The sequence below is a fragment of the Mytilus galloprovincialis genome, chromosome 1 (assembly GCF_965363235.1).
Source record: "Mytilus galloprovincialis chromosome 1, xbMytGall1.hap1.1, whole genome shotgun sequence".
NCBI lineage: Eukaryota > Metazoa > Mollusca > Bivalvia > Mytilida > Mytilidae > Mytilus > Mytilus galloprovincialis.
Genome location: NC_134838.1, coordinates 23,095,882 through 23,119,998, shown reverse-complemented (window position 1 = coordinate 23,119,998; position 24,117 = coordinate 23,095,882). Strand labels below are relative to the sequence as shown.

General features: G+C 31.8%; 1 protein-coding gene across 2 annotated transcripts; it reads left to right on the top strand.

The window, feature by feature from the left end:
• The first annotated feature begins 260 nt into the window (after positions 1-260).
• Positions 261-23,712, top strand: LOC143069735 (CXXC motif containing zinc binding protein-like). Of its 2 annotated transcripts, none has more exons than XM_076244507.1 (7): positions 261-334; positions 17,205-17,288; positions 19,762-19,818; positions 21,389-21,470; positions 22,123-22,232; positions 22,671-22,736; positions 22,952-23,712. In XM_076244507.1, exons 1-7 carry the CDS (start codon positions 329-331, stop codon positions 23,030-23,032), a joined length of 486 nt encoding a protein of 161 aa, XP_076100622.1. In that variant the 5' UTR covers positions 261-328; the 3' UTR covers positions 23,033-23,712. The 2 variants fall into 2 exon arrangements, with proteins under 2 accessions (XP_076100622.1, XP_076100631.1); XM_076244516.1 differs by lacking the exon at positions 261-334 and adding an exon at positions 8,740-8,801.
• Positions 23,713-24,117: the final 405 nt, after the last annotated feature.

The window sequence follows — 24,117 nt, the reverse complement described above, 5'->3', positions numbered from 1 at the left end:
TGATCATTTTTTTTTCAAAAAGTTCTAGTTTTTGTCTCTGCTTACCCTCATTATAATTTTAAATTTATGTATTTCCATTTATTTTTCTTATTATTAATTCTTTATTAGTATATCTGCTCTTACTTTGTTTTCATTCTTTGACTGTGATTATGATCGGAACTACGAAGCTTTCTTTTATCTACATAGCTGTCAATCATCGCGTAGTCATGAATATGCATTACCTACCCTAGGTGGTTACATCATTTTAAGGGTTTACTATTAGACACAACCTTTATTTACAGGTGTATCTTTTAAACTGAACGTAGATTATTCTAGAACTATCCACAAAATGGCGGTAAGCATACTTTTTAACATAAATAAGGCTGTTAGTTTTCTCGTTTGAATTGTTTTACATTGTCTTATCGGGGTCTATGTTTTAATACCATGCCGACTCTAAATAAAGCTTATTTATTATTATTTATTATTTATTTATTATTCTATCAGAGTGGGGCGCTCATATTCGCCGGGGACACAATTTCGCCGTTTTATGATTTTGAGGTGTAAAAACTTCAAAGGATGGGTGAAATGGAAGAAATATACCGGTGAATTATATTATTATAACAAATATGATTATTTTTTAAACTAAGACAAAAGTTCGGCACTTACCGAAAAGGACCGAAAAACAGACAACGATTTTCAGCCAATTTCCTGAATGAAAAAAAAATATTTCAAAAAAGTATTTCCTAGTAATTGACTGATTGCCCTAAATGTCAGTTCTTTACACATTTGAAATATTTGCTATTCATCTATAATGAATTTGATTTGATAAATATTTTTTAAAGCTGCAGTTATTTGGTTTTAAATAGATGTGTAAAAACGGCGAATATGTGTCCCCCATTGACAAAATATCAGGCAATTTCAAACACCCTTTAATCTTACTTTTCAGAACATTATTTTCAAACAAAGACGTTTTCAAGCTTAAGAATATTTTGCATTTGAAGTTATCTTCCTATAGAAATATCAGTATACTTCAAAAACATAGATCTGAACATAAACTGTAGAAAACATGGAAAGATATGGCGAAAATGAGCACCCACTCTATAGCTGACTATGCGGTATGGGCTTTGCTCATTGTTGAAGGCCGTACGGTGACCTATAGTTGTTAATGTCTGTGTCATTTTGGTCTTTTGTGGATAGTTGTCTCATTGGCAATCATACCACATCTTCTTTTTTATATTTTCACTTTGATGAGAATAATAAATCTTACTCTCATATTATCGCTTTATTAATACATATGATATGTACAAGAAACGTCAGATAGTCGACACGGACTGCCATATTCTCAATTAATATTTATCTTTACGAGTATACCAGTTGAAGAATTCTTAATAACATGAACATGGATTTGTATTTCTCACTATACAAATCCTTGGATTGAGCAAGGACGTATAACTCCTTGTTTTGAGCTAGATATTAATATATTTTTTTTTTGTTCTAAGTAATCAGTGTTGGCTTATTTCTCTAAATACAAACTATACAGACGCAACATAAACCTACACTGCAATTAGCGGGGCCGTAGTGATAGTCTGACGCTTCGATAGTCCAACAGTTTGATGGTATGCCAGTTCGATGGTCTGACAGTTCGATGATCCAACAGTTCAATAGTCCGACAGTTCGATAGTCCGACAATTTGTTGGTATTTCTACTTCATATGTATGTGAGTCAGAAGTCATGTACCGGAGTTGAGTACTGCGTATATATGATGAAAGTATCATGAACTGATTTAAAAGGGAAAAAATCCGACCTACCTACTGGAGGAACCGCTGAACATGACCTCCGGTCACTTGTGTTTTTTTTAGGCCTCCTTAAGTCAGTTCTGGTCACACATGACTGTTTTCACATATTCACAGTACTCATTTGACTGGCTAGTGCTGCCCCTGGCTTACAAATGCTGCACTATTTCATTTTTAAGATGGTTGTTTCTTAGATGTTCAAGACATCATTTGTAAGCCAGAGTTCAAATTGGCTCTTTGGTTTCAGAATACAAAAAGGACCATTGTGAAATTCTTATAGGGTCCTATGTTAAACTAAGTTTAATTGGGACGGCTATCTTGTTCGCAGGTTGAGGATGTTTGAAAAACTTTTAGAAGGGGACCATTCAACCAAAGTTTCGTGCCGATTGGCCCACTGGTTCCAGACAAGAGGATCTTTATGTGAGTTTTCCAGAGGATCCTATATTTAGTTAAGTTCAGCTGTGGCAGAAATGTTGGTCGGAGATCGGTTATGTCAGACACAGTTTTCGGAAGGGGACCACCCAAGGACCATTTTACTTAAGTTTGGTCCAAATTAACTCAGTTGTTTCAGACAAAAATATCTTTAAGTGACGTTCCCATAGGGTCCTATGTTTAACTAAGTTCGGCTGTGGTGGCCATCTAGGTTGGAGTGTGGGGACGCTGAACAAAACTTATAAAGGGGACCACCCAAGGAACATTGCTGCAAAGTTTGGTTCAAATTGGCTTAATGGTTTCAGACAAGATGATTTTGATGTGAACTTTCCATAGGACCCTTATGTTCAGCTATGGCGTCCATCTTGTACCTCGGATCAGGGCATCAGAAACAATTCTGAAAGAGGACCACATTAGGACCATTGCTGCCAGGTTTGGTTCAAATTGGCCCAATGGTTTTAAGTAAAAGGTTGACAGACGGACGACAGACGCCAAGTGATGGCAAAAGCTCACATGATCTTTTAGGTCAGGTGAGCTGAAAAAAAGGGCCTCTGTGGAAACCAATTCAGACGAGAAAACCAATAAACGGAAAACAAGTATGAAATTACAGCAGCAAACAAAAACCACCGGAGGGTTAAACGTTTTTTCTGGACTCAAGTTTTCCGTAGACTGGTGAAACAACACAATAAAAATCAGTTGAAAACGACCAAAATTATCAATTTGATACTTGCCTCAAAAAAATTAACAATAGTATATATCAAATAGTTTGTTAAGAGATATATACAATAATACATTAACGGTACCAATTAAGTCCGCTTTCTCGTGTACGTGGTATTGAAATACCGCAAGATGACATTTCTTTAGTTTTTTGCTTTTTTGGTTCTTTATTAGGGAGTGGGGGTAATGTATTAAGTTATTTTATTGGTATATGCAATGGCAATGCATTTATTTATTTTCATACAAAACACTATGATTTGGGGGGTTCAAATCACTTAAAAACAATAACGGGGATTCGGTTTTAGAAAAAAGTTAGGTCTGTCGCGTCTGGAAAGCCTGGGCTTGTGCCTGTGATTAGTCTATATCATATCTGGTTGTATATATCGGACTGTCGGACTATAGAACTGTCGGACTATTAAACCGTCGGACCATTGAACCGTCAGACTATAGAACTGTGGTGTAGTCTTGTTTCCTGGCAAATGAATACACCAAGACAATATATAGTTATGGATTCTTTATTTCGTTATATATTGTAATCCAAAATAAATACTATATAATTTCGTTAAGTCGGAAATAGTGATCTCCAATTCTATTGTTTCATGAATACATCTAAAGACCAAATCTAATCATAATGCATATGTCGGTGCATTAGTAATACATTATAACAGTAATGCAATAAACTGTTAAATACCAAATTTAAATAAGAATATCTAAAAATAACATATACATGCAAAGCAGGAAAATACGTGCAAACAAAGCATAAAGCATTTTCTGAAGCAGACAATACAAGAAGCAAAATGCACATAGATTCAACATAACACGTCGAGCGGACCCCATATTAGCTGTGTAACAATAGCTCTTAGTTCCTTCACAGGGGCGTGTATCATAGATGTTTTGGGGCGGAATTCCAAAAAATCGATGATACGCGCCCTTGTGGTTCCTTATGATAATTTTTTTACTTTAGTTGGCAAATAGTGAAAAAAATTATAAGGACCCAACAGCCACGGTTCGGCAACTACACTGCAATTATAGCTTCCCATTACTAATAAATCTAAGCTTATTTTAAATTAAAAAAAAAATCACACTTTTCCAAACTTGGTGAATTCATGAATAAACAAGAATGTGTCCTCAGTACACGAATGCCCCACTCGCACTATCATTTTCTATGTTCAGTGGACCGTGAAATTGGGGTAAAATCTCTAATTTGGCATTAAAATTAGAAAGATCATATCATAGGGAACAAGTGTACCAAGTTTGAAGTCGATTGGACTTCAACTTTATCAAAAACTACCTCGACCAAAAACTTTAACCTGAAGCGGGACAGACGGACGAACGAACGAACGGACGGACGGACGAACGAACGGACGCACAGACCAGAAAACATAATGCCCCTCTACTATCGTAGGTGGGGCATAAAAACACTGTTGAAAACACTTTTAAGTAGAGGTAAATGTTAATAACAAGTTAAAGTACAATGTAGAAGGTAAAATGTTAAGTTAAGATTAGTTAACACTATCTCACAGTGTCTCTAATCTTCATTGTGATTTTCATGGCATTAATAGTTTCCTGAGCTTGATATAAAAAGTGTTTTTTTTTATGAGTACATGAATCACTCTACTCTATTAAAACAGATTCTGTGTATCTCAGGTTGAAATTTTCATATTTTCATATGTTTTCAGTACAGCTCTTTGTAAGAACCAGGCAGAGTGCGATATATGAGGGTTTTAGATTTTTTTCTATAAATTGCCTGGTAGAAGCATTCCTTGAATACTGCTCAAAAAATAAATTTGAGTGGGAAAATATGAGTGGTTGCCATGGTAACAGAGACTCTATTTTTGGGTTGTTAAGCGTGGTAAAATCTTTCAAAATTCATCTTAATCACTACAATTCTGAGCCTGATATTGAATAGAACCAAGTATATTTCATCAATTTTCATATGTAATGATGATACAACTTGGTTTAATCTTCATTTTAATTAAAATTGCATGTAAACCAAATTTGTAAATTGTTTGAAAAATTTTGCCAAAAAATGCATATTTTCAACTTTTCTGATTTTGGGATTTTTGTGAAATTATCAAATTTTCTCTGGTGTTTTTCAGAAAACTGCAAATATGTACAGCATAGTCAGCACTGTAGATATGAAGATTAAATCCTACTTTACCAAATTAAATAGAAAAATGCTTGGGATCTTTATCAGTTTGATCACCATAGCAACCATTTTTTTCCTTGGAAACGGAGTTATTAAATGCAGAATATTGCAGTTTAAGAGCTTAAATGTACTGAATTATTTCATAACTGATAAGAAAATACATAAAAGCTAACGCAAACTTTAAAATACTATTGTCAAGTGTTGTTGCTTTCAATTGTTACCATTGAAACAAAGATTATCCATAGCAACATCCATCTAAAAACTGCATAAATGGAAATTCATGTAAAAAATACATAAATTGAGGGTGTTTATTTTTAAATTGGAATAAGACTTTATTCTTAGCTTCACTCACAGTCTTGTCTGATGTTTTTTCAGACAGTTCAATAAATGTAATATATAATGTAACATTGGGGTTGGAGAGTTGGGAAAAAAGGGGGCTATGTTAATTTTTTCAAATGTTTCATACAAGTTGATCATTGAAAAGATAATTGCATTTTGTCAGACTTAATTTCGAGTTCATAATCTGATAATCAATTTTTAAAAGTTAATAGATGATGAACTTCATTGGATTGCAATAGCCGGGCAAATCTAAGGCAATATAAATATGGCCCTTAACAGTTGTAAGAATAGTTATCAAAGTTGCCAGGATTATAATTTAGTACGCCAGACGCGCGTTTCGTCTACATAAGACTCATCAGTGACGCTCATATCAAAATATTATAGAGCCAAACAAGTACAAAGTTGAATAGCATTGAGGATCCAAAATTCCAAAAAGTTGTGCCAAATGCGGCTAAGGTTATCTATGCCTGGGATAAGAAAATCCTTGGTTTTTCGAAAAATTAAACCTTTTTGTCAACAGGAAATTTATAAAAATAACCACATTATTGATATTCATGTCAACACCGAAGTGCTGACTACTGGGCTGGTGATACCCTCGGGGACGAAACGTCCACTAGCAGTGGCATCGACCCAGTGGTGTAAATAGTTATCAAAGTTACCAGGATTATAATTTAGTACGCCAGACGCGCGTTTCGTCTACATAAGACTCAGTGACGCTCATATCAAAATATTATAAAGCCAAACAAGTACAAAGTTGAAGAGCATTGAGGATCCAAAATTCCAAAAAGTTGTGCCAAAATTCTTAATTTCTTAGAGCACACACAAGTTTGAGATGTGATCCCACAAGTATATTTCACAAACTTGACCTGTAACATAATAATAAGCTTACAAACCAAAAATAGAATCATATGGTCAAAGCATTTCTAAACTGAAACTGAAGTGTGATGGACGGGCGGATAGACGGACAGACAAATTGAACACATATTAAGTCGGTGGGGACTTAAAAAAATAATAATAGTCAATTGGTAATCGTTGATATTAGAAGTCCAGTATAATGGAATCCTCTTAATAAATAGTTATTAGCATATCATTAATAACTTCTTTGTTGTACTACTATTCCGCAATTGGAATTCAGGATCTCCGAGAAAGATGAATAGATACATCTGCTAAGTTAGAATTATGCTACCGGGTAAAATGTACGAAAGCCGGGAAGGATCATTCAAAATTCAAAATTCAAAATTCAAAACTCAAAACTCAAAACTCAAAAATCCTACATTAATCTATCATGATTCCCCGCGCTTACGAAAGCCAAAAAAATCGCACTTTCTTTACACTTTAATATACTACTGAAAGGTATTTTAGAAAGCTTGTTAAAAACAAGAACCCATTGAAACAAGGCAAAGGGTCTGTTACACCTTCATAGGAATACAATCAACTTTACCATTGGAAACCCTTGGTAACACAGCGTCCTTGCAAGTAGCAACCCTCTATCAAGAAAATAGGAAAGGAAATCCGAGCCCTATACTACTACAGCTGGAAAGTCGCTTCACTGAAATGGAACGTTCACAATGGAAAAATTGAAATCATCGCTTTTTCGTAAAGTTTAAATATGCATGAAATATTTACCACTGGAGGTTAAGCAAACAACAACAAATCTCTTATTATTGTTATTTGGGAGTTACGGTCTATGATTGACAAAAGATGATACTTTTGGCATTTACTTATGCAATTCCATTTATTACAAAAGCGTATTAGGGTCATTTATTTTTTTTCAAATTGTCGACTTTAATCTTGGAATTATCAACTTTAATCTTGCAGTTTCCAACTTTAATCTTGGAATTATCAGTTTTAATCAGGGTGGAGGGGTTAACTTCGATTTTTTTTTTGGTAGGGTTGTGCTATGTTTGTCTAAAACAATGTACCCATTTTCATATAATATCAACTAATATATACATGTAGTACCTATATTTATATATTAAAATTGTGACCCGCCATGACACTTCAAGGCTTATGGAGGTAGAACGTCATTGTTAGAAAAATTATAAACATGATAAATATCGAGATTCAATAAAATACGTATGGCTTCTTTTTTGCGGACGCCGAACTATACATTATATATAAGTTTTGAAGAAGTTTTACTTTATCGTTTGAAGCGGAAAATATTTAAATCTACATTTTAAATTGATACACAAAAAATCAAAATTCCCTGCTCTATAGATTTTATTTCATAAATGGAGTCTGCAATATATCCACCACAAATGCACTGTATCAAATTTATATATCAAAACACTTAGTTACAAACTGTTACGCGTCGCATACTATGTATAGAGACATGCATAATAAATCTCAGATAAAAGAAGGAATTCTTAAAGCTTATTTTGACAAATTTTAAACTAACTTCATTTCAACAAGTTTAAATCACATGTTCTAAAATAGAGCTACAAAAAAAAAACAAAAAACAAATGCTCTGCTCTATAGATTTTCTTTCATAAATAGAATCTGAAATATATCCATAATAAGTGGCACCGTATCAAATGCATATATGAGAACACCAAGACTTATAAACTGTTACGCGTTGCAAACTTTGTTTAGAGACATGCATGATAAATCTAAATTAAAAGACAAATTGAAAAAAAGGAATTTTTAAAGCTTAATTTGAGAAATTTTAAACTAACTTCGTTTCAACAAGTTTAAATTACATATTCTAAAATAGAGCTAAGAGTTGTTTGTATTGTAGTAAATTTAATTCTTTGAAAAATTATTCAAATACGCTACTGAACATTACTAAGAGCCAATAAATACAATAATTTTGTATTTTATAAATTAGTGCCGTCAATAAATAAAAGTCGTCATAGAACAGTCTCATTAATTTTCATACCGGTATTCGAAATGACTCGTTTCATTGCTATTACAAAAAATATGTCATAATAACAGTGTACGTATAGGAGACAGGGGCAAATAGGGGACAAAACTATGTTCCCTCCCATATTAAGACAAAAAATTTGTTTAATTTTGCGTTCTGAAAATGGGATTTAAAAATATATTCTGTTTACATGGTTTATCATGACAGTAATCTTAAAAACATCAAAGTAGTGAAAAATCCCACAGTCCGGGTCCGGCGTCCAGTCCGGGTCCGGGTTTCATACTAAAGTCCGAGTCCGGTCCAGTCCGGGTTTCAGTGCGTACCCTTTTGGGAAGGGAGAATTAAATTTTCTTTTTATAGTCTATACATTATGAAAGGGTTTGTTTATACAAAAAGCTTAAGAATGTTAAAGGAAATATATTTTTTGAATCAATGATATTGTTAATGTAAATTTCAATAATTTAAAAATCTATTTATTTACGTATCTTTTAAACTGAAAGTGGATTATTCTGGAATCCCCAAAATGGTGGTAAGAATATTTTCACTTTGATGAGAATAATAAATCTTACTTTCATATTATCGCTATATTAGTACATATGATATGTACAAGAAACGTCAGATAGTCGACACGGACTGCCATATTCTAATATAATATTTATCTTCACGAGTACCAGTTGAAGAATTCTCAATAACATGAACATGGATTTGTATTTCTCACCATATTATGCATATATATCCTTGGATTGCCAAGGACGTATAACTTCTTGGTTAATACTAATATTCTTTTTTGTTCACAGTTATCAGTGCTTGTGAATGTCTCTGAATACATACTTTACAGTCGGAACATAAACCTTCATTGAAATTAGCTGTGGAACTGTAGCTAAAATAATAAGTCTAAGTTCCTTCACAGGGGCGCATATCATATTGTTGTTTCATATGTTTTCGCATGTCATACATGTCATATATTTTTGTATCAACCACATTTCATTGGTTTCCACTGCACACGCGTACATTGTGGCGTGTTTTTCGGTTTATATAGTTGGAACAACAACAACACTACAACTTGACAAATGTATGACATATTCAAAGTCGCGTTTAAAGTCGTAAGAACTAATTATCTCAGATGGTGCCATTAAAACAAAATACATATATGGTTTGGCGATATCTGGCCACAGCTTTTATTCATAATATGATAGATTCATATAATATATAATATATATATATAGATAGATACACCATAGACCATGTATATGTAGATAGATCTATGGTCGGTTACCCGAAGATAATATGGCAACCAGGTAGATAGATATATGTGAAGATAGATATATATGAAAATGTAAAGATGCACCGTGGGATACACTGGTGCTTTAAATTTAGAAAACACCGTGGGATACACAAGTGTAGTCTGTATTATCCAAAAACCAATCGACCAATGAGAAACCAGTATAAAATTACATGCGGACTGGGTGTTGCCAAAGTTTGAGACGAATGCAAAAAAAATCCCGTTGACCGACTTCTGAGACCTGCTACTAATGATCCCGACAACAATGATAGTCGTGTCACATACCATTGTGTAGATAAATCAATTTAGATTTACGGCATATTAAGTTTAAGTAGGTTTGACAACCGAGAAATCGAAAAATAACGGGAATTCGGGACTGGGGGTCATTTTTCAAAAAATTTAGTTAAGTACCTTGTGTTATATTAAGGTATATAGGAATTTTTTTTTCTGAGACAAGTGCCTGTGCATAAAAAGGGCGGTTCGCTGCAAAGCTGTGAACCAGATATGAGATAACTACAGATAGGTAGATAGATAGATATTTTTATTTAACGTACAACTTGGTACATATATATATTAAATAATCTAGATAGATAGATAGATATTATTTAACGTACAACTTGGTACATATATATATTAAATAATCTAGGTAGATAAATAGCTATTTCATTTAACGCACAACTTGGTCCATATATATGATAAATGTCTAGATAGATAAATAGATATTTTTATTTAAAGTACAACTGGTACATAATATATGTTAATTAATCTAGATGAAGTTTTGTGAACAACTGTTCAAAACATATTTACCTACACAGATAACAATACTTACCAAAACTACAGCAAACCACAAGATAGTTGATTGTATTTGTATATCATAAAATATAGTATATTATAGTATATCAACAAATAATATAAAGATGTTAATAATTCATTTCATAAGCAGGTTAAGGGTGACAGGTGAAAAACATCTAGTTGAAAAAGTTCAGGTCTGATCGAAAATCATAATATTTTATGTAGCAACCCGACCGCTTATTATAACGGCAATAAATAGTTGTAAATTCTATAGCAGCACCAGTCCATGTTTGCATTGGTCTAAATTGAGACAATCCTGACTTAAGAATGATGAATCTCACACTCCATCTGATCATGTTCTTCGTCTCATTGGCAAAGACCCACTCTAGAACTACCTGTGTCAATACCACTACAAGTTTATTAAAAATATGTTGGATCCTTATAGTTTCATTATATATTCTGAATTAACTTTTTAACATGCGACAAATATGCCACCACAAAAATGCATTTCTGTGGCTAGACCTAAGTCAACCCCATCTGGAGGATGTCAGTCTGCTACAAAAACATACTTACTATTGAGGATTCTACTATTCAAACATCAAACATTAAAAATCTCCTACAATTCTGTATGGCAAATAGCTACATGGAAGTATAGCTACATAGTAATACGAATACAATTTAAAGCATAATAAATCAAGAAAAATAATAATTCTTCTGTAAAACCCTGTATTAAGTGTCAGTATTGGATCTCCAACCCATTTAATAATCCTCCAAAATCAATGAAAGGACAGCTTCAAATACACTGAATTCATACCAACACAAGATAAGAAAATATTGCTAAACTTCAGCATGACTCTGGCCTGGAGTATTAATACCTTCTTAAAAACTCAAACCTCAATTTTGACACACATTAAATTACTAAAAAAAAATATCCAATCCTAGTATTAGTAATGTCACAATTTTTGTTGAGAGCGATAGAAAATGTACAAGTAAGCAATACCTTAACAATTCATAAAGAGATAGGAAATGTATTCAATAAATCAACTAGAGAACCGAACTCATGAAAAAAAGAAAGACTGTCCTCTCTGATACATGGTATGTACGGGTGGTGTGGAACTTACAAGTAAACGGTTACTAAAGGTCTGAAATAACTGTAAAAATTCCCTTGGGGTAATAGCAGGATAAACATCTGCAGTTGGGGCCAAGCATCTGAAGCAATCCCTCTAAAAACCAGAAATGGCTTCATCCATAATGATTATTTTTTTTTTTTTTTACCAGATTAGTGATAATGAATGTCATACTAAACTCAAATCTAAAATAAAAGTTCATCCCAAGCTAACATAGGCCAGAGGCCCCGGACTTGGAACAGATACTTAAATGGCGAGGGGTTAAACAAGTTTTTCAAAATCTCAACTAAATGAAGAAGAAGCAACACACAACAATACGCACAGTAAAAATCATAAAGAGTCCAATATCAGAATAAGTAACAAATTAAACAAAACAAAAATTGAAAATGACGATATTACAAAAATCAACAAGGGACTACGAACAGTTACCAACATGCCAGCTCCAGACCTCAATTAAACTGTTCGAAAAACTATGTCTTGAATATACGAAAATCTAGCACCAACCCGTCATGGGGGTTTAATATCATATCACCATAAAATATATTGGAGAAACATAACTCTTATCATACCTGCAACTGGTTTAAAAATAAAGGAGTTTTAGTCTGATGCATAGATGTGCAAGTGAATCAATATTGAAGCCAAAATAAGCCATATATATGCAGGCAACAGTATTTCTACTTTAGATTAGTTTGTTTTTATGTTTTGTTAGTTTTTGAGGTAAAAGCTGACATTTGTCCGTTGTAAAGTGTATTACCATAAAAGATTGGATGGTCAATACCTGAATGTGTAAGATGACTATGTAGGAGTGAAATTATTATAATGTAAACGCCCATAAATACAAAGCAAGAATAACTGGATCAACTCAGGCAAACGCAAATTAAAAGAATGACTATGAGAACCCTATACTAGAGTCTAAATCCATGTAAGCAGAAACAAACATTTAGTTTAACAGCAGCAACCACTCTCTCTCTGAAACAAACATTTAGTTTAACAGCAGCAACCACTCTCTCTCTCTCTCATCTTGGGTTTGAACCAGGTTGCCCAAATGAAACCTTATTTCCATTAAAGGATAAGGTGATTTGAACTTGGATATCACAAGAAGGCCTATATTAATCAAAGTAAACCTGGTTAAAGTTACCTGTTAGGACATCCAAAAGCTATAAAGGATGACCTGCGTTACACAAAAAACAAAACACAAACAAGTGCTTAACAACAGTTACATCTTGATACCCTCATATTTAAAAGCATAACATTTCAAAAGCCCCAGCATTCATGCTAACTGTTACTGAAATTCAACCGGTACTATAATTTCATAATAAATAACAACCATAATTGGAATCAACTGTTGCCAAGCAACCAGTAGGGCCAATGATTTATGCAAATGAAAAGTTCCTGGTAATGCACCAGCCTAAAATAACAAACGGCACCTAAACATACAGTGTACGATACTCATAAATTGGGCAACTTCTAGAATTCACAGGATGAAGATTACAATACATTCTAGACTAGTATATATATATAAATTTAAAGCTGTTTTCGACACCTAATTACTAAAGATTTTTAACGGTGGAGCAGACTGCAAGACAAGCTGTAAATAATTACTTAGTTTGTACTAAATTTGCTAATATTACATGTACATATCCGTTTAACTGCTACTGACAAATTTAAATTACACAAATCTTGAAATAGTCTCATTTAAAAGTTGATTACAAGATAAAACCATTGGACCCCTTTTTTCCCTTTATATATATATATATATATATATAAAAATCAATAATAATGAAAATTTCCCACACCCTGAGACTGGTTGGTAGGGTTTGTGGCAAACAGCAATAAGAAGTCTGTCCTAAATTAGTGATCAATAAATATACACTTCTATAAACTTTTGTCCTTTAAATTGTGGTACTTTATTGCAAAATCTGTATTCATGCAGTACATGCATATCTGATTTTTTTTTTTTTTTTTATCAGGTTATTAAACAAGATAAATATTATAATGTTATATAAATCGATAGCGTCCTCCATTCAAAATGTGATAAATACCAAACAACATTTAAAAGTTTCAATGTAATATATTATATAACAATTATATAGAATGTAACCTCGTATTTATGAAAGTTTTTTATTTCAAACACATGATGCGGCATCCCATCATTGTAAGGCCATATAAATTTGTAAAAGTAACACATTCAGCAATTTTAAGTTTAGAAACTGAGATATAAACGTTACACAAATCTTTTCAATCTAACCCATAAGATTAGAAAAAGTTGTCTTAATCTATATAAATATGTTTGTTATATGTTGTAATCACATGTACATTTTGTACATGAGGGGGTTTAACTTAAAAGTAATATACTGCTTTTAACTAGTAAATCTGACGATTACCTGAAAAATTCTCAACTGGATCATACCAATGCAAAGCTCTAGGAGTTTGCATAAATAACATCTGATGATGATTCAATGTACAAATGTATGCATATGTGACCAAAGGAGTTGAGTTACATTTTTTTGTAGTGGCGTGATGAGTCGTGAATCCAGTCCAGACTGGTAACCCATCTGTAAAAACTGGTGTGTCCTTGTTGTCCAAGTCTCTGGTCCAACTGTTACGACCCTTGGCCGTGTTCTGTGGTCGAGCAAAGTCTCTAACTGATCTACCCAACATTGTGCTACAACTCAACAAAAAGTAAATATTAGTTCCACTTTGCTACATAGCATTGACATAACAAAACCAAATGACTGTACAAAGAAACAATAACAATTAAAAATTACGTATACTCATACATGTAGTTGTGTCGATAATAGTTACAATAATTTAAAAAAAAATAATTCAAAATTAGTATATATACAGATTTATATATTTATTAAACTTAAATCCATAGTCAGTTGATAGTAACATAGTGTAATATTAGTATATAATTGAGTTATTACAACAATAATTCAAGCTGTGGCCTGTTTACATATGGCTAAATTCTTGATTTAACCGAAATATTCATACCATATCGACCTAGTCTAGGCTAGAGAGTAGTAGGAACTAAAAAATGTATACATGTCACTGTGATGAACGACTCTTGACAATTTTTAGTACACAAATGTGTAGGTACACGCAAAATTTATAGCCGGATATATACAGATAATGATAATATTTGCTTAAATCCACCAACTGCTTCTTAACTCCGGGTATGGTCTCTGTTCAAGATTTCCAAGATTTTTGATTATTTGTATCGAAAGTTGAACTTCCGGTTACGAACCTGGGTCATTCGCCCCAAAGAGTACGTCCCTTTTACGTTCATATCCTTTCATGGAATATTTGCTGTATATGTGCTATGAAAGATCTAGATACACAATTACCGATGTATACCCTCTTAAGGAAAATTAACTTTTAATTCGGAAGTTTTCGGGAGTTCATTAAATAACACCTGCCCCACAACACATAATAATTAAAGACACGTTACTAACCTGCATGATCTGTTACAGCGCAAATACAATTTGTTAGGCTTACCCATAGCACTGACCCATAGGCACTAGACGATCTGTCAATACTCAATTTCAATAGTATAAGATATGGGGAAAAAGTAATATATAAAAAAATTAAAATAAAAACAAATTAAACTCGTCGTGCATCTAATTTTATGTAGAAATATACAATGACGCATGGTAAACATGATTATAATCTGCAAATCTTAGGACAATGTTGCATCTAATTACTCACACTTGTAAAAATTAAATAATTATAAAAATGAAAACGAATAATATTCATGGGACCAATTTCTCATTCAATCTTTACATGTGCTCTCCACGTGGCGATGCAATATGGTTCAAAAATGACGATCGATAAAATGAATTCTTTCTAAGATTACTTCTAATAAACATTAGAAGCATGAGTCAGGTTATAACCATACAAATTCTTACACTAGTTTACTTTACCATTTCAATTTTCAAGTTTACCGCTTACAAAATTTAAACAGCTTGCTTGCTGCGATGAAATTCTAAAAAGGACTAAATGACGTCACAGAATATAACGTCACACATGTTGGGTAAATCTAAAACATGAAACACAATCCGTGAGTGGCCCCGGCGATAACTGAATTTAAGTCTATTAACTTAAATTCCATTAAATTTAATTTACCTGTTCAGCCATTTTTCTTTAATGTCAAAATTATGCATCACTAGAATAGTTGTTGAGAAAAATTCTGAGGGGTAACATGAAGTATAGACATATTTTCTGCCTTTTAGACACCAGATCTTCAAGACATGTGACTGTCATGTGGTGTTTTGGTCATTTTTATTACGAACCAGCGAGTTAAAATTATCATGATTCTTATATATATAATGGTTGTTCAAAATCCATTGACAATTTTTATAATACAACTTTGATACATCATGTACATAGACATGATAGAGATGAAAACAGTCTTAAATTTTTACATTTAATCCCAAATTTTGAAAACTGCATTTTAATGTCCTTTCAGAAAACCAGTGCAAATCGGAAATAAATCACAATGTTACAATTTTTAGCACATGAAACAGCAATTTAAAACTATTTACTAATTATTTTTAGTACTTATAAGTATTTAATAACTTTTTTATGATTCAAGCGATCACCTGGTATGAGAACGACGACTTTAGAAATGCCCATTTCCAGACTTTAAAGTCATTTCCTGTCCATGTACTGATCCAATTTTTAATTCGTAAGAAAATATGACAAAATGTATGATGCCTTTTTTTAAGATACGAAAATCGCAAAGTAACAATAACAAATTGTAGAAAGCCTTGACAAAAAATCTAGAAACCTAAAAACATTCCACAGAACATGCTTTGAAAATTTTAGTAAAGATCTGAATAAAAGTTCAACAGTGAAAACTGTAAGAAGTGAAAATTGTTATTAGTACGAAAACACATCGCACGATGATAGATGTTTTGGGGCGGAAATCCAAAACATCTATGATACCCGCCCCTGCGATTCCTTATGATATTTTTTTGACTATTTACAAATATATAATCAAAAAATATTCTAACATTGGGGAGGGTTGAGATGTCAAAAAATATGTTTAACCCTGCCACATTTTTGCGCCTGTCCCAAATCAGGAGCCTCTATCCTTTGTTAGTTTTGTATGTATTGACGACCTATTGGTAACCTTCTGCTGTTGTTTGTTCTATGTTCGGGTTGTTGTCTCTGTGACACATTCCCCTTTTCCATTCCATTCACACGGCAATTAGCTTCCAATAACAATATATCTAAGCTTATTATTATAAAGATATCTTTATAACAATTTTAATAAGATATCTTATTTAATTATCAAGATATCTCTATTAATTTATAAGATATCTCTTTTAATTTATAAGATATCTCTTTTGATTTATTATAAATTATAAGATATCTTATTCAATTATAAAGATATCTGATTTAACTTTTTAAGATATCTTGAAAGTGAATAAATATAAAAACGGCTTGCCATAGTAGACAGCATTTTAGTTTTAGAAATGTTTTCGATGAAAACACTGGTCATTCTGCATATCGGTCTGTACATTTCGGAGTTGAAGTAACTAAACAATAAAAAAAATCACACTTTTCCAAACTTGGTGATATCATGAATATAGGAAAACTGTTGAAAACAGATTTAAGTAGAAGGTTAAATTTAAGATCAAATTAAAGTAGAAGGTAAAACTCTCAAACAAAGTTCCAAGTGAAATAATCATAAATGTAAATTGAAATGTTTTATTTTTCTGTACAGAAAATTGGCCTCCAGATTAAAGCAGATTTAGAAAACATAACAAACTTGAAGCCTGGTGGAGAAGATTTCAGATGGTACCTACGGGTAAGTCCTTATTGGCTCATCTCATTAATTACTCTATCTTGGAGTTATTGCCTTTGAATAATGATTTCACCTCCCACTTTTTTGTTTTTTTTTGGCAATTACCTTGAAAAAAAATTGAGTTGTTGCCCTTTGATTACAATTTTTATCAAAAGTCTATCTTCTAATTGCAGTTTGATTCTGTTATTACACACTTTTTCAAGAAATCACTTCCCATAAAGCATGATAAGTTGAATGTTGAAAGTGATATATCGACGTTTTAACCAATTTGTAGTGAAATAAAACTGCTGGTGTCAAAAGTATTTAAACTAAGAACACATTTAATGTAATTAAAAGATTTGAAAAACTTAAAGATTACACACATAACACACCACACAGATAAATTTGCTGTTTCCCCTAGCAATGTGATGTCAATAAAAAATTAAGTCCCTTTTAAGAGAGACAACTAAACAAGGGATCTCTAATTACATGGCCTATTACAAGTATTGGCAAACAGACTATTAAATGTAGCTGTTATCTTCATAACTATAATAGAAGTGATTAACTGTTAACCTAAAATAAATTCATTAACATAGGATTGACAAACACAAAATGAACCTTTGTACAACAAAAAATGTGAGTTAACTTTCATAGAAGATATTTCCCTTAAATGACATTTTTTTAAACTAATAATATCATTACCGTATATCCAGAAAACTAGCATTGATAAACACTGAGGCTGTAAACAGCAATTAAAAAATCAAAGAAATCATATAACACAGTTAATTTCCATTTTTATCAGACCACAAACATTTTTTGGGGTTCGTATAATGGTATGATTTAGTCGTCTGCGTCTTCAGAAGACCCATTTGGTTCCTGGAAAAATAACTTTAGTTTAAAAGCATGGATCTCTATGAAATTTTACTAGAGGTTCAATACCACAAAAGGGAAGGCTGGGATTGAGTTTGGGGGTAATTGTCCCAAATATGCATGAATAACGGATTAAAAACAAGCATTTTTCTAGTATCCAGACAATAACTAGTTGTACCAACAGAATTAGAGTACAAAAAGGGGCCAAAAACAAGATTTTTTGTAGTTATGGACAATAATTTGTGTATAAGTGTATGGATCTCTTTAAAATTGTACTACAAGGTTCCATACTTCAAAGTGAAGGCCTGGATTGAGTTTGGGGAGTTTGCTCCAAAAGAGGGTGCAGGGTCAAAAAGTTTTGAGGGAATTTTTTTCACCAATTTATTGGAGGGGTTCAAATTAATTTTTTTCAAAATGTTTCAAATTTCAAATTTTTGGAAAAGTTTTAAGATGAAATGTTCAACTGCACATTATTGCACAACAGAATTTTAAGATCTTTGACCACATTTATTTTGTGTCAGTAACCTATATTATGTCAAAATTTGATAGCAATCCAAATTCAGACTATATAAATTCGAATATTGTGTCCAAATTTGACCCAACTGTTCAGGGTTTGACCTCTGCGGTCATATCAGGCTGCGCTCAGCAAAGAATTATATTTTAAATATTTTGGCCATTAACTTGAAAATTATACATTAGAGAAAAGAGCTTTAAAAAGCAATGTAATCATGATGAGCAAGACAAGATATACTCTTAGGTAGATTTGACTGAAATTATAAATCCCTGTTTGAAAATCTAATGTGTATTGGTTTTATTTCTACTCCTATGCATTGTGATTAGTTAAAAAAATCTCCAAACAATAATGTGATGTTCTATTTATTTTGTGGTTCAAGTAATAAAATTACCTTTAGTCCTTTTATTTTATGCTTATGTTAACAGTAAAACATTCAGCAAAAAGGTCTACAAAAGTCAAACTTAATCTAGAAGCAAAAAAATTTGATGGCATTTTGTTTTCAGAATTTACCTATATATAGACCATTTTCACACCAGGTCAATTTCTATGTATATGCATATTCCTTAAAAAACAACTTTAACAGTGTTGATATCATAGACTTTCTGTCATGTCTTAGTCAATTTTTTTTGTGCTTGTTAAATTTTTGTTTAGTTTTCAAATATTGAATAGATAATTATAAGTTTTTATTTTAATTGTTAATTTTTATTCTGATGATTGATGCATCATTAGCATGGACAGGAATTATTTCATACACAATTATTTTTGAAATGACTGTAGGTATTGTAAATTCATTAATAAATTCATTTTTTGGTGCAAATCCTTTGTTGAAAATTTGAAATCGAATTGATGAAAATCAAAAATCACTACCGAAACTATGAATTTGTGAGTTTTTATTATGGAAGTTTTTGTATTTTGAATAATATAGACATCACAATGCAATGAGGAATATTTCCCTAAATGTGACTGCTTCATTTGCTCTTTAATCTTGAAACAAACATCGTAGGTTCTCTGGATTTTCAAAGATTCTTTTCCTCTTCTTTGTTGTCACACATGGTTTTATGAATTCATACAAATATGGCATTATAATGAAATGTATTTTTTTATTATTTATAGCTAAAGTGCATTAGTTGTGGTGAAGAAACTCATGAGTTCCAGTATTTGACATTAACGGTATATTAGTAGGAGTTTTTGTAAAAAAAAAGATATTACATTGGTTTCAGAGGAACAGGTTAACCACAAATATAAAGTTCATAGAATGACAAATTTTATATAGGCTCTTCGGCTGTTGTCTGCTCTATGTTCGGGTTGTTGTCGCTTTAACACATTCCCCATTTCCTTTCTCAATTTTATCTTACCAAACTTCGACAAAACTATAATGGCATAAAATCAAATACAGACTAATGAGCAAATTTTCTACTATCCACGAAAATTAATACTCACGAAAACAAATGAATTCACAGTAGCAATGATTTAAGTTCACAATATGAACATTTTAGGACAACTCTTCTTTTTGGTTATAGTCTTAAATCTTTCATCAAAAATTTTGGAATTAGCAAAAGAGGCGAGGAAGGACCTATTTTAGGACGTCAGTATCGTGTGTTTATAAGCTGGGGATTTCGGGATTGATCCTTTCTGGATCTGGGATGACTTTTTTACAATATCAGGATGTCAGGATTTCAATTTCTTTATATTCGGGGCCTCAGGAGATTTCATGTTATATAGCCAGGATTTCGGGACCAGGACCCCTCTGACTCCCCTCAAAAAACGATTATAGATAAGAGTTGAAATGTAGAATAACATCTGTATCATGTATATAATCAAGTGGCTTATCTCCCTTTGAAGAAGATATTTTAACAGAACCTTTATCTGATTGTTCCTGTGTTTTATCTCACATATAGAATGTTAATATATATCTAGAACACACTGTTGTTGCTTAGGAGATAACTGTATTGTATTTTAAGCTCCGACGGCATCAATTGGGGATTTGATGGTCGCAAATTAAGTTTAATGGCGACGCGTTAGCGGAGACAGTAAACGGGTATTTGCGACCATCAAATCCCCAATTGATGCCGTCGGAGCTTAAAATACAATATTGTTATCTCCATTCTAATGAAATTGACAGAAAACAACGTTAACACATGTAATTAAAATATGTCATATGCCGTCTGCGCTTGCGCGTACGTCCCATAGCATCAATTGTCAATTGATGCCATGTAAAAAAGTGACGTTATCCAATCAAAATGAACGTTACAAACGTTGTTGCATTAGAATTTTTCATTGAATTATTTAGGTATGTTTCAACACGTATGGGAAAGAAATTATATTTGTTGTTCTAAATTTTCAATAATTACTTTGTGGAAACATGATGCATGGCATTGATAAATGGATTAAGATTAATGTTATCAAATTAAGAGCCAAACTTATGGTTGTTTTAACATCTCAGTTGTTGCACTGAAAAAACTTTAAAATTTATTTTATTTTAAGAAATGACAGCTTCAAATTTATGATACGGAGCAACACATGTTTTAAATGTCCAAATAACAAAAGAAATCTTTCTGTTGTGTTAGATCTTCCTTGATCTATTATGCTTTTGTAAAAACTATATCTTCATTTGTAACCTAAGCCAAATATTTCAATAGACAAGGTAAAATTTATTCGTAAACAATAATGCAAATTGATTTTAGTGATTAATTTGGAATATGCGGTTAAACAAATAATGAAGTTATTTTTATATTTTTAGGAAAATTCTCCGTTGAAAGGAGGAAGAGGTCACGCCAGTTTGGTGATAAAATGTAAACTTTGTAGCCGAGAAAACTCAATAGGTATTACAATGAATAATGAGAGAAAAGGTGTTAAATAAACAATGCTAGATATTTATCAGGAAATGAAATGGAAATATAATTCATCAAGGATTGAACTGTCTTTGTCATGGATGTCATTAAATACATATATCTCATTGAACAAAAATTAAGTCATACTAAAAATAAATTTAAATTATTTGCAATCAAATTTCCTTTGATTGACAATAGGTAAATCCAATATTAATTTAATTATGATGTTAGTATTCACCGTTTATTTTAATACTTTTTGTTAAAAATTAATATCAGTGAAGCTAAATTGATGTGATCATATTTATAAATTAATTGTTTCCAAATTTTGAATAACTTAGATTATTAACGATTTTCTACCTCAGGAGTAGTTTACCGTGGCTGTTTACGAAAAATAAAAACAACATAATTTTGGGTCCTTTATTCTCATTTAAACTTAGTACTTTTTTTGTCCTTTTAACTTTTTTTTATTCAAAAGTAACTGCTAAGTCATTTGTAGGTGAAACACTTTGTCTGGCACAGTAAATTGTAAGCCTAGTATCTTTGATGATTTTTTTTCCTATATTAAATGACTGAAATAGTATGAAAAATGTTCTAGACATGTTGTTATAGGCATGAGAATATAGACAACTTTCTTCTCATTTAGATATTTTAAAAGATACAATTAAGCCATACACTGCTGATGATTCTGGACATCTTAAGACCATGGTTGTGTTTGATTGTAGAGGAGTAGAACCCATAGAGTTTTCCCCTAGGGTAAATGTATATTCTTTTTTCTATAGGTCAACATATATCAATTATTGTAAAGCATGATAAATTAGGGTAAATGCTGAAAACTGTAATTAATTACTTGGAATAGTATTTATAAAGCTTTTATATGCTCTTGTGTATAAAATGTTTAAAAAGTGTTATCCTGGTCTACTTAAATTTAGGGAGATGTCTTATGATTGCCAATAAGAAAACTATTCACAAGAGTCCAAATGATGTGGCTGTACTGTTAGCAACTTTAGGTCAACATACAGCCTACAACTATCAATATGTCCTTTGTTTCATGAGCATGAATAAAAAACATCTTTCTTATTTTTATCTCAGCAATCTTAGGTTATCAAGCCACTGGAATGTTATTCTTATTATAGCTTTGTAGTATTTTAGCCAAATGTATGTTTTCTGATTGTAAAGTTTTCTTTTTCTAAGGTTGGATTTGTTGCTGAAGGTGCAGAAAGTGGAACCAACTTTCCTGAAGTAGAATTAACAGAAGGGGTAGGTTTCAATTTTTACTTTTAAATAAAATTCTTCTTATTTCTTTTCCTTGGAAATGCATTTAAAAAAAATCCCAGAAACCCCATCAATTCATTATGTTTTTTTATTATTTAAAAGCAAACTTACAAAACTTCTGATAGAATATTTATAATTCTTGTTATTCTACTAATCTGTTTGGACAAATTGACATTATTTTCTTCACATTATTATTTTAGGAATGGTTTGATTATGATGAGAAGGCGTCTGTCTCTGTGGCAGTTGGTGAACTTGGACATAAATTTATCACAGTCAAATAAATTTGAAACAGTCAACACTATGGAATTTTGCTAGTTATGGTGTATTTCTAATGGGGAATTTTAGTGTGGCATTTCTTTTTACAAGTCATGTCTTATTGGACATACTGTATATGGTCAAGATTGAGTAATGAATTAGTAACACTTAAAAAGTTGTCTACTTTATAGACAGTAGTTTAATGAAAACACTGGCATAAAGTTGATGATATGTGTTTTTCTTAATGGTTTAAGGATGAACATTTCACCTAAAAACATTTAAGGAATGACTGTAATATTTTTTTCTGTCTATGAAGAAATAACATAAAAAATTTGGTGCACACTGAATAACGCCCGTAGCGGGTTATTTAACAGTGTGCACCACATTTTTTATGTTATTTCGAATAGACAGAAAAAAAAATTACAGTCATTTCTTATAATTTAATTCTAAATTCCATTTTAAACCGTAGAAAACGATGAAAAAACGTTGATGACGTAATTATGTCTATGGGCTCATAACAAAATAACGTCAGCCAATCAGAAGACGCGTTACATCCAAAATTAAATTATTTTGAAATAGACTTTTTTATCATAAGTTTATTACATATCTAGAAAAAAAACTGTCAATGAAAAAAAATACCTGATCGCAGTAACAAGATAATGTATAATGTTATCTCTTTCCTTATTAAATTGAATTACCACTTCTAGTTCTATGTTTTGATCTGTTTATTGTATAGGTATTCTGCTACATAATAGTTGCTCAATGTGATATAACATTTATAGATAGGTGACCAATTTAAATGGTCTTTTCACAAAATAAAGGTCGAAATGTATTCTCAGAATCCCATTAAAGAAAAGGAACATGAATTGGGAAGAATACATAATCTCATTTAAAAAGTCATACCATGCAATTGACTTGTTAGAAATAGGAAGTTGGGGTTATAAGCAGCCAAAAAATATCTAAACTGAATCATCTTTTAAAAGTTAAAGCCTGCACATTTTGTGTAGATGACCATCTTTCATGATTATATTTAATGGCATAGGCAAACAAAAATATCAAAGTACCATGAAACTAATTTGTAATGCTAAAACACTGATAAGCACTAGATTGA